Source organism: Oncorhynchus clarkii, chromosome 27 (genome assembly GCF_045791955.1).
Source record: "Oncorhynchus clarkii lewisi isolate Uvic-CL-2024 chromosome 27, UVic_Ocla_1.0, whole genome shotgun sequence".
Taxonomy (NCBI): domain Eukaryota; kingdom Metazoa; phylum Chordata; class Actinopteri; order Salmoniformes; family Salmonidae; genus Oncorhynchus; species Oncorhynchus clarkii.
This window is the reverse complement of record NC_092173.1, coordinates 38,571,634-38,586,024: the sequence shown is the minus strand read 5'-3', so window position 1 is coordinate 38,586,024 and position 14,391 is coordinate 38,571,634. Positions and strand designations below refer to the sequence as shown.

Here is a 14,391-nt window from a genome sequence, read left to right as displayed (position 1 = left end):
GTAGATATACCTTCACTCTCTCAGCATAGTCCCAGAGCAGGGACCTGTAGATAAACCTTCAGACTCTCTCAGCATAGTCCCAGAGCAGAGACCTGTAGATAAACCTTCAGACTCTCTCAGCATAGTCCCGGACCTGTAGATAAACCTTCAGACTCTCTCAGCATAGTCCCAGAGCAGGGACCTGTAGATTAACCTTCAGACTCTCTCAGCATAGTCCCAGAGCAGGGACACGTAGATAAACCTTCAGACTCTCTCAGCATAGTCCCAGAGCAGGGACCTGTAGATAAACCTTCACTCTCTCAGCATAGTCCCGGACCTGTAGATAAATCTTCACTCTCTCAGCATAGTCCCAGACCTGTAGATAAACCTTCACTCTCTCAGCATAGTCCCAGACCTGTAGATAAACCTTCACTCTCTCAGCATAGTCCCAGAGCAGGGACCTGTAGATAAACCTTCACTCTCTCTCAGCATAGTCGTGTGTTGGTTGGGTGTGTGCACATGCCCCATGTCTAGTTACCCCCCATGTGTGCGTGTACTCTCCATTCACCCATCTAAACACTAGTGAATGATCTGACACTGCTCCAACATGGTCAGTCTGTCACCTTTCCACCACAATGTTCTAGAATGATCCGCCTGTTTTCCTGGTTCTCACCTTGCTGCTCTAGAGTGTTAGGTCAGTGGCAGGTCCTAGAGTTATGTATCTGGCTGCTCTAGAGTGTTAGGTCAGTGGCAGGTCCTAGAGTTATGTATCAGGCTGCTCTAGAGTGTTAGGTCAGTGGCAGGTCCTAGAGTTATGTATCTGGCTGCTCTAGAGTGTTAGGTCAGTGGCAGGTCCTAGAGTTATGTATCAGGCTGCTCTAGAGTGTTAGGTCAGTGGCAGGTCCTAGAGTTATGTATATGTATCAGGCTGCTCTAGAGTGTTAGGTCAGTGGCAGGTCCTAGAGTTATGTATCAGGCTGCTCTAGAGTGTTAGGTCAGTGGCAGGTCCTAGAGTTATGTATCAGGCTGCTCTAGAGTGTTAGATCGGTGGCAGGTCCTAGAGTTATGTATTTGTATCAGTCTGCTCTAGTCTAGAACATTGCTCCACTCCACATCCTGTCTATTGTCTTACCCACCTGGTGAATGTGTGTGTTCTGCTGCAGGAGGAAGTGAAAGACCAGGAGGTCCCAGCAGGAAAAGAGGGAGAACACAGAAAGGAAGAAGAGCTCAACGAGGAAGAGAACTACGAGGAAGAGGTGGGGGTTGGACAGGACAAGCGGCCCAATCGAAGGGAGATGTGAGATGAATAGAGACATTGACCAATGAGAGTGCCTTTCCCCATCACTGGGAGCCAATCAGATCTCTCTCTATTGTCTCTCTCTAAGTCACCCACTTGGCATTCCCTTCTGTGTTGGACTGGAACTGATGAACTTCTGAACATAATTATTGTACTGGAACTGGGAATACAATCTAAGTCTGTCTGTCAGTCTGTCTGTCCATCCAGTGACATCAGACAGACATGAGAAGGTCATGTTACTGTATGCTATTTGTTTGTGCTCAGATTGAAGGTTTGTCTATTTGAGTGTCAGGCTTTTACATTTTGTTTTTATCAGAGTTGTATTTACTGTTTGTTTTTTGTGTTTTTTTTTTACAGCAAATTCCTCTCAATGTATGTTTAGTAGGACCTGCTTTCCAATCTTCTGTTTATTTATTGTAGATATGATGATCGTTATGGGTGGAGTTGAAAATGTTTTTCCCGACGTTCTCAAAGTAATTGTCATTACTGCAGGAGAAACCTACACTATCATTGATGCCAATAATAGTAAAAAAAAACAACAAAAAAACATTTTCATTCTTCTGTTTGCTTGTCTACGTTGCTTGTCCTCTTGTTCCTGGTTAAGCATTTCCAGTAAATCACAAAGTCCTTTCATCGTTTCTCTGATCATCTTAGTTTGAACCCCGGACTGTTGACGTGGATCGAAATCACAAATATCCACTTGACCTTTCACCCCTATCCGTTAACACTAATTGTACAATGTATAGAAATACATCCACCTGCCTCAATGTTTATTTGGTAAAAAGATAGATAATGTGGTTGAACATGCATCAAGGCATCTCCTAGACCAGGTATTCTCAAACTGGGTTACGTTCAACGCCATCGGGGGATACACCAAATACATTTGATTTATTTTTCACATTTTCAAAAAATCCATTTTATATTTTCCAATGGGATTGTACATTTGGGTGAGGTTTTCTCACCTGAGTAGCCTCGTTTCACTGCCCCAATTATTGTTTTACCATTTAGTGTAGAGAGAAATATCAACAGCATGTCAAATACAGGTAACCTAGTCAAATAATTAACATCCAATCACATTAACTGTTACTCTCTCGTGGGAATTCCGCTAACGGTCCATATGTAGCCAAACGTAGCTGCTGCTCATTCCGTTTGCTCGAAAATGTTTTTTAAAAAAGTAAGGCCCGCGTCCTTATAAACACATACCAGCTCTACTGGTAGTACTGCTAACACCAGCCCTGCTGGTAGTACTGCTAACACCAGCCCTGCTGGTAGTACTGCTAACACCAGCCCTGCTGGTAGTACTGCTAATACCAGCCCTGCTGGTAGTACTGCTAACATCAGCCCTGCTGGTAGTACTGCTAACACCAGCCCTGCTGGTAGTACTGCTAATACCAGCCCTGCTGGTAGTACTGCTAATAACAGCCCTGCTGGTAGTACTGCTAATAACAGCCCTGCTGGTAGTACTGCTAACACCAGCTCTGCTGGGAGTACTGCTAACACCAGCTCTGCTGGGAGTACTGCTAACACCAGCTCTGCTGGGAGTACTGCTAACACCAGCTCTGCTGGGAGTACTGCTAACACCAGCTCTGCTGGTAGTACTGCTAACACCAGCTCTGCTGGTAGTACTGCTAATAACAGCCCTGCTGGGAGTACTGCTAACACCAGCTCTGCTGGGAGTACTGCTAACACCAGCTCTGCTGGTAGTACTGCTAACACCAGCTCTGCTGGTAGTACTGCTAACAACAGCCCTGCTGGGAGTACTGCTAACACCAGCCCTGCTGGGAGTACTGCTAACACCAGCTCTGCTGGGAGTACTGCTAACACCAGCTCTGCTGGGAGTACTGCTAACACCAGCTCTGCTGGTAGTACTGCTAACACCAGCTCTGCTGGTAGTACTGCTAACACCAGCTCTGCTGGGAGTACTGCTAACACCAGCTCTGCTGGGAGTACTGCTAACACCAGCTCTGCTGGGAGTACTGCTAACACCAGCTCTGCTGGGAGTACTGCTAACACCAGCCCTGCTGGTGGTACTGCTAACACCAGCTCTGCTGGGAGTACTGCTAACACCAGCTCTGCTGGTACTGCTGCTAACACCAGCCCTGCTGCTGGTACTGCTGCTAACACCAGCCCTGCTGCTGGTACTGCTGCTAACACCAGCCCTGCTGCTGGTACTGCTGCTAACACCAGCCCTGCTGCTGGTACTGCTGCTAACACCAGCCCTGCTGCTGGTACTGCTGCTAACACCAGCCCTGCTGCTGGTACTGCTGCTAACACCAGCCCTGCTGCTGGTACTGCTGCTAACACCAGCCCTGCTGCTGGTACTGCTGCTGGTACTGCTGCTAACACCAGCCCTGCTGCTGGTACTGCTGCTAACACCAGCCCTGCTGCTGGTACTGCTGCTAACACCAGCCCTGCTGCTGGTACTGCTGCTAACACCAGCCCTGCTGCTGGTACTGCTGCTAACACCAGCCCTGCTGCTGGTACTGCTGCTAACACCAGCCCTGCTGCTGGTACTGCTGCTAACACCAGCCCTGCTGCTGGTACTGCTGCTAACACCAGCCCTGCTGGTGGTACTGCTGCTAACACCAGCCCTGCTGGTGGTACTGCTTCCATGAGTACATCCAATGTATCAGTAATTCTAAATTTGTTGTGATCTGATGCAGCAAATATGATGAGAACTATATTGGGAGTAGTGCCTTTCCTCAGCCACAGTGTGTTATATGTGCAAAAGTACCATCTCACAACTCGATGAAACCTTCACTCTTGCGCAGACATTTAGAAACAAACATGCCAATTAGAGAAATAAGCCACGGGAGTTTTTTTGAGCGAGAAGTAAGAGATGTATAAAAGCAACAGATACCATTAATAAGAAGGGGCTAGAAGAGTCTTATATGCTGAGCTACCAAGTGGCTAGGACAGGCAAGCCCCATACTATTGTGGAGGACTTAATTCTCCCTGCTGCTGCGGATATGGCTGGGACAATGCTGGGGGAAAAGGCCCCAAAAAACTATACAGACAATTCCTTTATCAAACAACACTGTTTCACAATGCATCAGTGACATGGCAGGAGATGTTTTGAAACAGTTACCGCTTTGCATACAAGCCAGTGAATTCAATGCGTTACAGCTGGATGAGTCAACAGACGTGGCCTGGCACAGCTCCTGGTATATGTCTGTTACAGCTGGATGAGTCAACAGACGTGGCAGGCCTGGCACAGCTCCTGGTATATGTCCGTTACATTTATGGGGGGTCATTTAAGGAAGACATCCTCTTCTGCAAACAACAGGAGAGGATATTTTTAAAGTACTGGACAGCTTTGTGACATCAAGTGGACTTTGGGGGTCAAGATGTGTTATCTGTACTGATGGCGCAAAAGCCATGACACGGAGACATAGTGGAGTGGTAACGCGAGTGCAAGCAGTTGCTCCAGACACCACTTGGGTGCACTGCAGCATCCACCTAGAGGCTCTTGCTGCCAAGGGAATGCCTGACAGCATGAAATACGTTTTGGACACTACAGGGAAAATGGTTAACTTTGTTAAAGCAAGGCCCCTGAACTCTCATGTATTTTCTGCACTATGCAATGATATGGGTAGCGACCATGTAACGCTTTTACAGCATACAGAAGTGCGCTGGTTATCAAGGGGCAAAGTATTGACACACTTTTTTTTTTTAAATTGAGAGACGAGCTTAAAGTTTTCTTTACTGATCATAACTTTCACTTGTCTGACCTCTTGCATGATGATGAGTTTCTCACACGACTAGCCTATCTTGGCGAGGTTCTCTCCTCTGAATGATTTGAATCTAGGATTTCAGGGACTCTCCGCAACTATATTCAATGTGTGGGACAAAATTGAGGCTCTGATTAAGAAGTTGGAGCTCTTCTCTGTCTGCATTAACAAGGACAACACACAGGTATTTCTATCATTGTATGATTTTTTTTGTGTGCAAATGAACTCAAGCTTACGGACAATGCCAAATGTAATATAGAGAAGCACCTGAGTGAGTTGGGTGGGCAATTACACAGGTACTTTCCCAAAACAGATGACACAAACAACTGGATTCGTTATCCCTTTCATGCTCTGCATCCAGTCCACTTACTGATACCTGAACAAGAGAGCCTCATTGAAATTGCAACAAGCCGTTCTGTAAAAATGTAATTTAATCAGAAGCCACTGCCATATTTCTGGATAGGGCTGCACTCAGAGTATCCTGCCTTGGCAAATCACGCTGTTAAGACACTGATGCCCTTTGCAACCACGTACCTATGTGAGAGTGGATTCTCGGCCCTCACTAGCATGAAAACCAAATACAGGCACAGACTGTGTTTGGAAAATGATTTAAGACTGAGACTCGCTCCAATACAACCCAACATTGCAGAGTTATGTGCATCCTTTCAAGCACACTCTTCTCAATAACCTGTGGTGAGTTATTCACAAGTTTTGATGAACAAATAAGGTTTTATATGTAAGATGGTTACATAAAGAGCAAAATGATTGATTATTATTTGTGCCCTGGTCCTTTAAGAGCTCTTTGTGACAAAAACCTCACACTCATTCTTTAATAAATGTATCATATAGTGTTTGGCAGGCTTACAATGATGGGCTGACCCTGGTATGCAGCTGAAGGTTGAGTGTTTGAAGGGGTACGGGACTAAAACACGCTGTCCTAGAGGATGGTGTCTGAGGAATAAACATAGTGAGTCAACATGTTGAATCCTGCTGAGCAGCTACAGAGAGGTGAAATGATACGGTCCATCTCACCCTTAGGAAATCAAACTGCTCTGAAGAGAACGACATTAAATAAGAGAAGTGAGAGCGAGAGAGAAAAGGAAGGGGAAAATACTTGAAACACACATTTCACCTCTCTCCCACCTTTACCCCAAGGCCCAAGCTAATCTCATCATCCATGCCTCCTCTTCCTCTGTGGTGTCACACTCCTGTGTTCCCCAGGGGGGTTCTGGGATGTTAGAGGAGTGGGAACATTTTCAGAGGTGACTCATTACTGTGCTAATAGCAGGCTGACAACACACACACACACACACACACACACACACACACACACACACACACACACACACACACACACACACACACACCCTACAGTCATGCAGGAGTGTTCAGTGATGCTAAGGCCTGTCATCTGAAGTCATGGAGGCTGTTCTCTCCTATTGGATGGCCTCAATTATTTCATGGTTGAATAACTAGGCATGAATCATTTAAATTTCTCTCCTATTGCCAGAGGCCAAATCCTAACTTGAGAGAGGAATACATATCCAATCCCTCTCCCCCCTCTATTTAAAAAACATAACAATAAAAAACTCTGTTTATTCAGTTTTACACACATAAGACAACACAAAACAATATAAATAATATACTCAACTAGAAGAAATACATGTAAAAAAGAATAGCTATAAAGAAGGTGTTCAACACACCTGGCAAAAGGCTACAAAGTTTAAAGGGCAATCTGTAGTACAGGGACAGAGCAAACACCTCACCATTGTTCCTGTAAACAGACAAGGGATAAGGGTGGAGAAATGCAACCACACTCATAGACAGTCATGGCCACAGACCGACCATCCACTGTACCAAAAATAAAGTTGACAATGCTTTAAAATATATATTTTTGTTAATGTAAGTGCAAACAAAATGTAAAAAACAGGGCAAAACAACCTCTCATTTTAGCATTTTAGTCTCTGACAGGGCAAGATGAACAAGTCACATTCATTATGAATCAATAGGCACATCATCAACCTTAACCACCCCCCCCACCCCAAAAAAACCCCCAAGAAATGCTCATCCAACCACTAAGTCACAGGGGAGTCAAATACAGACGTATTATTGTTTTAATAGGAATGACATCAGAGGATGGACTGTTTAAAGTGGGACCGGAACCAAGCCTGATAAAACAGTTTGGGGTTCCCACGTGTATCTAGTTCCAGAGAGCACCACACATCTCCCACCCAATACAGATGGGGGAGCTGCCATCTTCCAGTTCTGTAGTATTAGCCGTCTAGCTAAAAGAGTTGTATAAGCAACAGTGTCCGACTGGATTCTTGATAGGGGGGTACCCATGCGCAGTACTCCAAAAAGGGCTGTAAGGGGAGACGGATCTATAACAGTGTCATATATATCAGAGAAACATTTAAATATTAATTCCCAGAAACCTGACCGTTTATGACAGCCCCAAAACACATGATACAGTGTGGTTGGTTCCGTTTTACATCAGACACAGGTAGGATCAAAATCAGAGAATATTCTTCCAAGTTTGGCCCCGGACCAGTGGATACGGTGAACCACCTTGAATTGAATTAGGCTGTGTCTAGTGCTAAAAGAGGATGAGTGCACCCTGTGCAGCACAGATTCCCAGGCGTCTTCCCCAAGTTCCTCCACCAAAATCCTTTACCCATCAAGTCTTTAAAGGCACCAAAGAAGGGTTCTGTAAGTCATCAATGATTGAATATACGTCTGCAATTGCGCCCCCCTAGGAAACTTGTTTAGCTCAAAGAAGCTCTCTATAGCTGCACTCGCAGGCCTATGGGGAAATGCAGGTGTGCTAGCTCTGACAAAGTTCCTAGTCTGTAGATAGGGGAAGAAGTGGGTTTGGGACGCTTGAACTTTTCCTGTAGCTGAGCAAAAGAGGCAAATGTATCATCAAAGAATAATTGGGCAAGTGAAGAGAGGCCCAGTGAGTACCAGATGCCAAAAGCCCCATCATTTAAAGATGGAGGAAATACAATGTTCTGATTTGATTGGGCCTGATAGAGAAAAGCCTGGGAGGTTAAAGGCTAAACTAATCTGATTCCACATTTTAAGAGACTGCTTTCCAACACACATTTTGCCTAGGGACACTGGGAGAGACGAGCACAACACAGAGGAAAGTGCTGCAGGTTTACACGATTCAGACTCCATCTGGACCCAGAGTGGTCTCGGGCCAGTAGGATCAGTCTGCAGCCAGTACAGAAGGGCTCTGAAATGTGCAGCCCAATAGTATGTCTGAAAATTAGGACAAAATGTTAGTCTGTACCAAAGCCATGGGAGAAAAATAACAAATCTTTATCCACACAATGAATCTGGGGCCAAAGCCAAATTTATAAAGGGCAGCTGTTATGTAGTCCCATTCAACATGGTCAAAAGCTTTTTCCTCATCAAGCGAGACCACCACCTCCGGGTCCCCCGACGCTGGGGACTACAGTATATTCATGAGGCGTCTAATATTGAAGAAAACTAATGCTTATTTCTCACAAAGCCAGTCTGGTCAGAGTGTATTACTTGGTGTAGTGAGCCTTCCATACGGATGGCTAAGAACTTGGCTAGGATTTTGTAATCACAGTTTAAAAGCGAGATTTGGCGATAGGATCCACATTCCAGGGGTCTTTGTTTTTCTTTCATAGTAATGAAATTGAAGCCTGGTAAAATCTAGGCGGTAGCTTTGATGTATTAAGGCACTCTGCAAATAATCGAGACAGGAATGGGCAAATCAGACCGGAAAACGTCCTGTAAAATTCGGTTGGAAAACAGTCCGGACCTGGTGATTTACCACTTTTCATTGCTGACACTGCTGATGCAATCTCCTCAGCTGTCAATTCTTCTTCTAGACAGTCATGGGAGTCTGTATCAATTGAAGGCATATTCAGACCATTAAAGAATGAATCAATCAGCAAAGGTTGTTGAGGAGATTCAGAGGTGTAAAGCGCAGAGTGAGATTGTTTGAATTGATCATTGATCTCTTCATGTAGAACTGTTGTGGCACCAGACGGGGGTCCTTATTTGTGGGATTAAATGTGAGGCCTCAGATTTACGGATCTGATGTGCAAGGAGTTTACTGGGCTTGTTGCCTTGTTCATAGACTCTGTACCGAGCTCGCAAGAGTAACTGTTCAGGTTGTCTGGTAGAGAGCTCATCAAGTAGTTGTTAGTTGGTAGTTGGCGCTCTTTATGTAGATCAGAGGAAGGATCTGTAGCATACTTCTCATCCAATGTAGCTATGGCTTCGCTCAGGTCTCGAAGCCGCTGAGAGCGAGCTTTGTTTTTGTTGGCTGTATAAGAAATAATTTGGCCATGTAGGTATGCTTTGAGAGACTCCCATATGGTAGAGCAGGACATACCTGGTGTTGAATTAGTTTCCAGGAATAAGGTGATTTCAGAAGAAATGAAATTGACAAACTCCTTATCTGAGTATAAAATGGGGTTAAGGTGCCATTGATAACACAGAGGAGGTCGCTGGGGAAACTCTAGTTCAAGCACTAATGGTGATTGGTCAGAAATAACAATACTTTCATAAGTACACCGCCGAAGATTAGGCAGAAGTTTTTTTATCCAAAAAGAAGTAATCAAGGCGGGAGTATGTTTGATGAACATGAGAATAAAAGGAATACTGTCTATCTGTAGGGGGTAGGAAACGCCAGGCCTCACACATAGCATATTTCTGAAGAAAAGATTGAATAGGTAGGGCACATTTAGATGGGCCTGTAGTTCTTTGTGAGTACTTGTCAAGAACTGGGGACATTGTACAGTTGACCCCCCCCCCTCTAAAATCAACAAATGGGAATCTAAATTGGGTATAGCAGATAAAAAGGTAGACATTAAACTTGTGTCATCCCAATTGGGAGCAGAAATACAAACCAAAACAAGAGGGGTAGAAAACAGTTTACCGGTTACTATGACATTTTGCCCCTTAGGATCATCAATATCCTCAATAACCTAACTACAAAGGGAGTAGCTTTATCAACCAAAATGGCAGCACCTCTTGATTTACTATGAAAGTTAGAGTGGAACACTTGACCAACCCAGTCCCTACACATCCTAAGAGTCTCACCAGTCCTCAAGTGAGTCTTGTAGAAATGCAACATTTGCATTCAAACCCTTTTAAATGTGTGTTAACACCCTCTTACGCTTCACAGGGTTGTTAACCCCTTTGATGTTCCACAAAATGTACTTGATCGTATTATTTTGGCCACCCTGAACACTCCCGTTATACAAACCTGTCATTAGAGCATAGAGTGGAAAAGCAATGAAGACCGAAAACCCCCAGAATAACTTGTCTCAGAGTAATAATGTATGGTGTGAAATACTTTGAAAAAGTACAGATTAAAAAAAAAAAAAAACACAGAATGACAACATTAGAACTGAAGAATTAAACCCCCCCCATTTCAGACAATACCTCCCCAAACGAGGTACAAGCCTAAATACAACATGTTCTCTTTGCACAGTGTGTCTGTGAGAGTGAGGTGTTAAACGCAAACCCACAGTCCCACTCTTTAAAGTCATGTCTTGTGTTAGTGGATCAAGCAGCAAAAAGAGAGAAAAAATAAACAATGAATCCCGTGTGCTCAAAATGACGAAAGCACCACTTGCAGATGTATATAATTATATTCCCATTCTTATAACAGACATTGAGAGAGAAAATAAATCACATGTATCAAGGCTCTCAACCAAAAACCTAATTGGAAGTAAGCGAATCATAGTAAGATGATATATATAAATAATAATTGTCTAGTTGGACGATAAGACAACTTATAGCTGTCACGAACCGGCTCGAAGTAACAAAAAGGGAGACAACGTGGAGATAAGGAATAACAAAATATATTTATTAACTAAAGTAAACTATATACAATTGACAATGGTGTGTGTAGTCAGTAACCAGTAGTGTAAGTGAGTGGTCGCGTGCATAAATGTGATAATGAGAGGTGTTGAAAGGTGCCAACGCAAACAAACAAAACAGCCACAAAAATGCCACAACCAAAATCTATCAGTGTGTCTGCATGGAGAGAGTCTCCTCAACGAAGGGGGAAGAGGTGTATTTATACCGGGAAAACACCCGGGCCCAGGTGTGTCCCATGTCGCTGACGACCCTCACAGCTCCGCCCACCGACATCCTAATAAGGAAAACAAGAGCAAGGAGAAAGAATACGGCAGACAGAGTGGGAGGGTCGTCACAATAGCCAAGACCAAAAAACAATGTATGTGCAACGTTGAAAGTTTGCTGGGCATAAATGATGTTCAAAACCTTTTAACATTGAATTGAAGACCCCCCCCAAAAACGTGTAGCCTCGGGAACATTTACTGTTTACTGGGTCGGTACAAACTGATGCAGTAAACAAATAACCCCAAATATTTGAGACACTATGTAAACAAACTGAATAGGGGAATGACACAGCCTGGAAACCAAGGAATTAAGTAAACCCTTAATACACTGACATTAAAGTGACTGAATGCTTGTAAGGCCAAGCACACTAGATGATCAAAACATTAGACCACATCAAATAAGTCTGAGTGAGTTCGCCAACTCCCCCAACTATACAAGACTAGTACGTTATAAAGTACGTTATAACTAAACATAGTTGTACCACAGTTGGGGAACTTACTTACTATCCACAGTTCCACAGCAACAGCCAGGCGTTTCACGTCAGCCTCCAGGGAGGTAGTTAAGTCGGAGACACTACTAGCAGGGGTCTCCAGTGCTGCAATCGTCGTAGTGTGCACCTCTGATGTTGTGTTGAGTGATGTGATTGCTGGCACCGTCTCGTTCCGCAGGATGGTTAGATCTGCTTTTAAAGTATCAGAAACCTCCTGTATTCTGGCCTCAATCGTAGAAACTTCCTCCGTTTTCATTTTAACTATCTCAGAGCGTAGTAGTTTGATGGCCTCGAGAATGTTCATTTCAGCGCCGCCAGGCCAGGCCGCACCCCCGGGTAAAGTGTGAGTCTCTGGGCCCTCAGACTCAGGAGAGGGCGGTGATGAGAGTAGATCTTGTAGGCCGGGTTTTCTCTAAGTCATGTTTTTGGCCATGCTGACATTCGAAAGCAAAGTGTTCTTGGTTTTTTATTTTTATTTTACCTTTATTTAACCAGGCAAGTCAGTTAAGAACAAATTAAAATTTTCAATGACGGCCTAGGAACAGTGGGTTAACTGCCTGTTCAGGGGCAGAATGACAAATTTGTACCTTGTCAGCTTGGGGGTTTGAACTTGCAACCTTCCGGTTACTAGCCTAATGCTCTAACCACCTTTTACGGAAAGGGATCACCAAACTAATATTAGAAAATAAATATGATTTTGCTGCAAAATTCACATAAACTTTAAGAATATTGTGGGAGCAAACGGAAAACACGTCAGTCGCACATTGTGCCCCTAGCGGCCCCAAGTTTTTTTTATTTTGACAAAGATGCATGATTTATATGAAGGTTTGATTTAAACATACACCTCAATTTAGTATTCAGCCCCAAAGGAATGTCCCAACTATGTAGTATTCAGCCCCAAAGGAATGTCCCAACTATGTAGTATTACTAATAGTATTCAGCCCCAAAGGAATGTCCCAACTATGTAGTATTACTAATAGTATTCAGCCCCAAAGGAATGTCCCAACTATGTAGTATTACTAATAGTATTCAGCCCCAAAGGAATGTCCCAACTATGTAGTATTACTAATAGTATTCAGCCCCAAAGGAATGTCCCAACTATGTAGTATTACTAATAGGTTTGCAAGTACCATCATGCAGCATTGGTGTTGTCCAGAGAGACTACGGTAATGGACACTCAGTGTTCTAGAGTTGTTGTCCAGAGAGAACAAGGTAATGGACACTCAGTGTTCTAGAGTTGTTGTCCAGAGAGAACAAGGTAATGGACACTCAGTGTTCTAGAGTTGTTGTCCAGAGAGAACAAGGTAATGGACACTCAGTGTTCTAGAGTTGTTGTCTGGAGAGAACAAGGTAATGGACACTCAGTGTTCTAGAGTTGTTGTTCAGAGAGACCAAGGTAATGGACACTCAGTGTTCAAGAGTTGTTGTCCAGAGAGAACAAGGTAATGGACACTCAGTGTTCTAGAGTTGTTGTTCAGAGAGACCAAGGTAATGGACACTCAGTGTTCTAGAGTTGTTGTTCATAGAGAACAAGGTAATGGACACTCAGTGTTCTAGAGTTGTTGTCCAGAGAGAACAAGGTAATGGACACTCAGTGTTCTAGAGTTGTTGTTCAGAGAGACCAAGGTAATGGACACTCAGTGTTCAAGAGTTGTTGTCCAGAGAACAAGGTAATGGACACTCAGTGTTCTAGAGTTGTTGTTCAGAGAGAACAAGGTAATGGACACTCAGTGTTCTAGAGTTGTTGTTCAGAGAGAACAAGGTAATGGATACTCAGTGTTCTAGAGTTGTTGTTCAGAGAGAACAAGGTAATGGATACTCAGTGCTCTAGAGTTGTTGTTCAGAGAGAACAAGGTAATGGACACTCAGTGTTCTAGAGTTGTTGTTCATAGAGAACAAGGTAATGGACACTCAGTGTTCTAGAGTTGTTGTCCAGAGAGAACAAGGTAATGGACACTCAGTGTTCTAGAGGACCTATTGGGTAATTAACTGGATCACAAGGGAAACAACACTTGCCTACCTAATGAGGTGTGTGTGTGTGTGTGTGTGTGTGTGTGTGTGTGTGTGTGTGTGTGTGTGCGTGTGTGGTAGAGACAGAGAATGGGGAGGGGGGTATGGTAGTGTCAGGTAGAGACACTACCATAGACAGTACCACTACCATGTAAATATTCTGTAGGTTTCTGATTGTCTATGGTCTTACCCACCTGGTGAATGTGTTTGTTCTGCTGCAGGAGGAAGTGAAAGACCAGGAGGTCCCAGCAGGAAAAGAGGGAGAACGCAGAAAGGAAGGAGAGATCAACGAGGAAGGGAACTACGAAGAGGAGGAGGAGGAAGGGGGGCGGGCCAAGTGGACCAATCAAGACGTAATGTGGTTCTGGACTCAAACAGACTCCTGCTCTCACGCACGGTGAGAGCAGGAGTCTGTTTGAGTCCAGAACCACAGGGAAGTGATATCAACACCATTATTAAAAAAGAATACAGACGCTACTGGATATGAATGAATGAACTGCTGTTGACAGACAGGATGGGACATTCTGAATGTGACCCGTTAACGTGCGTATCCTGTCTCTCGAGTCACAGAGGTCATTAAACAGTCATCATAAGAGGAGTACTGTCGAAAAGAGAAAAAGAGAAGCCGAGACGGATGGAGGGTGATGGAGGGAGGGAGAAGGATGGAGAGTGGGAAGGAGATGGAGAGAGGGAGAGACATGGAGGGAGGGAGAGAGATGGAAAGTGGGAAGGAGATGGAGGGAGGGAAG

General features: G+C 44.2%; 2 protein-coding genes across 3 annotated transcripts in view; both read left to right on the top strand.

Moving 5' to 3' along the window:
* Positions 1-1,907, top strand: part of LOC139386160 (Golgi integral membrane protein 4-like) — a 37,511-nt gene extending 35,604 nt beyond the window's left edge. Inside the window, exon 16 of one of the 2 annotated variants that reach the window (XM_071131618.1) lies at positions 1,143-1,907. In XM_071131618.1, the coding sequence (XP_070987719.1) occupies positions 1,143-1,280 (138 nt within the window). In that variant the 3' untranslated portion in view covers positions 1,281-1,907. The remainder of the gene's footprint in view (positions 1-1,142) is intronic. The other variant, XM_071131619.1, reaches the window with a different exon arrangement.
* Positions 1,727-14,043, top strand: LOC139385782 (autotransporter adhesin BpaC-like). Its single transcript, XM_071131033.1, has 3 exons — positions 1,727-1,749; positions 2,495-3,908; positions 13,864-14,043. The coding sequence occupies exons 1-3, from the start codon at positions 1,727-1,729 to the stop codon at positions 14,041-14,043; spliced, it is 1,617 nt and encodes a 538-aa protein (XP_070987134.1).
* The last annotated feature ends 348 nt before the right edge of the window (positions 14,044-14,391 follow it).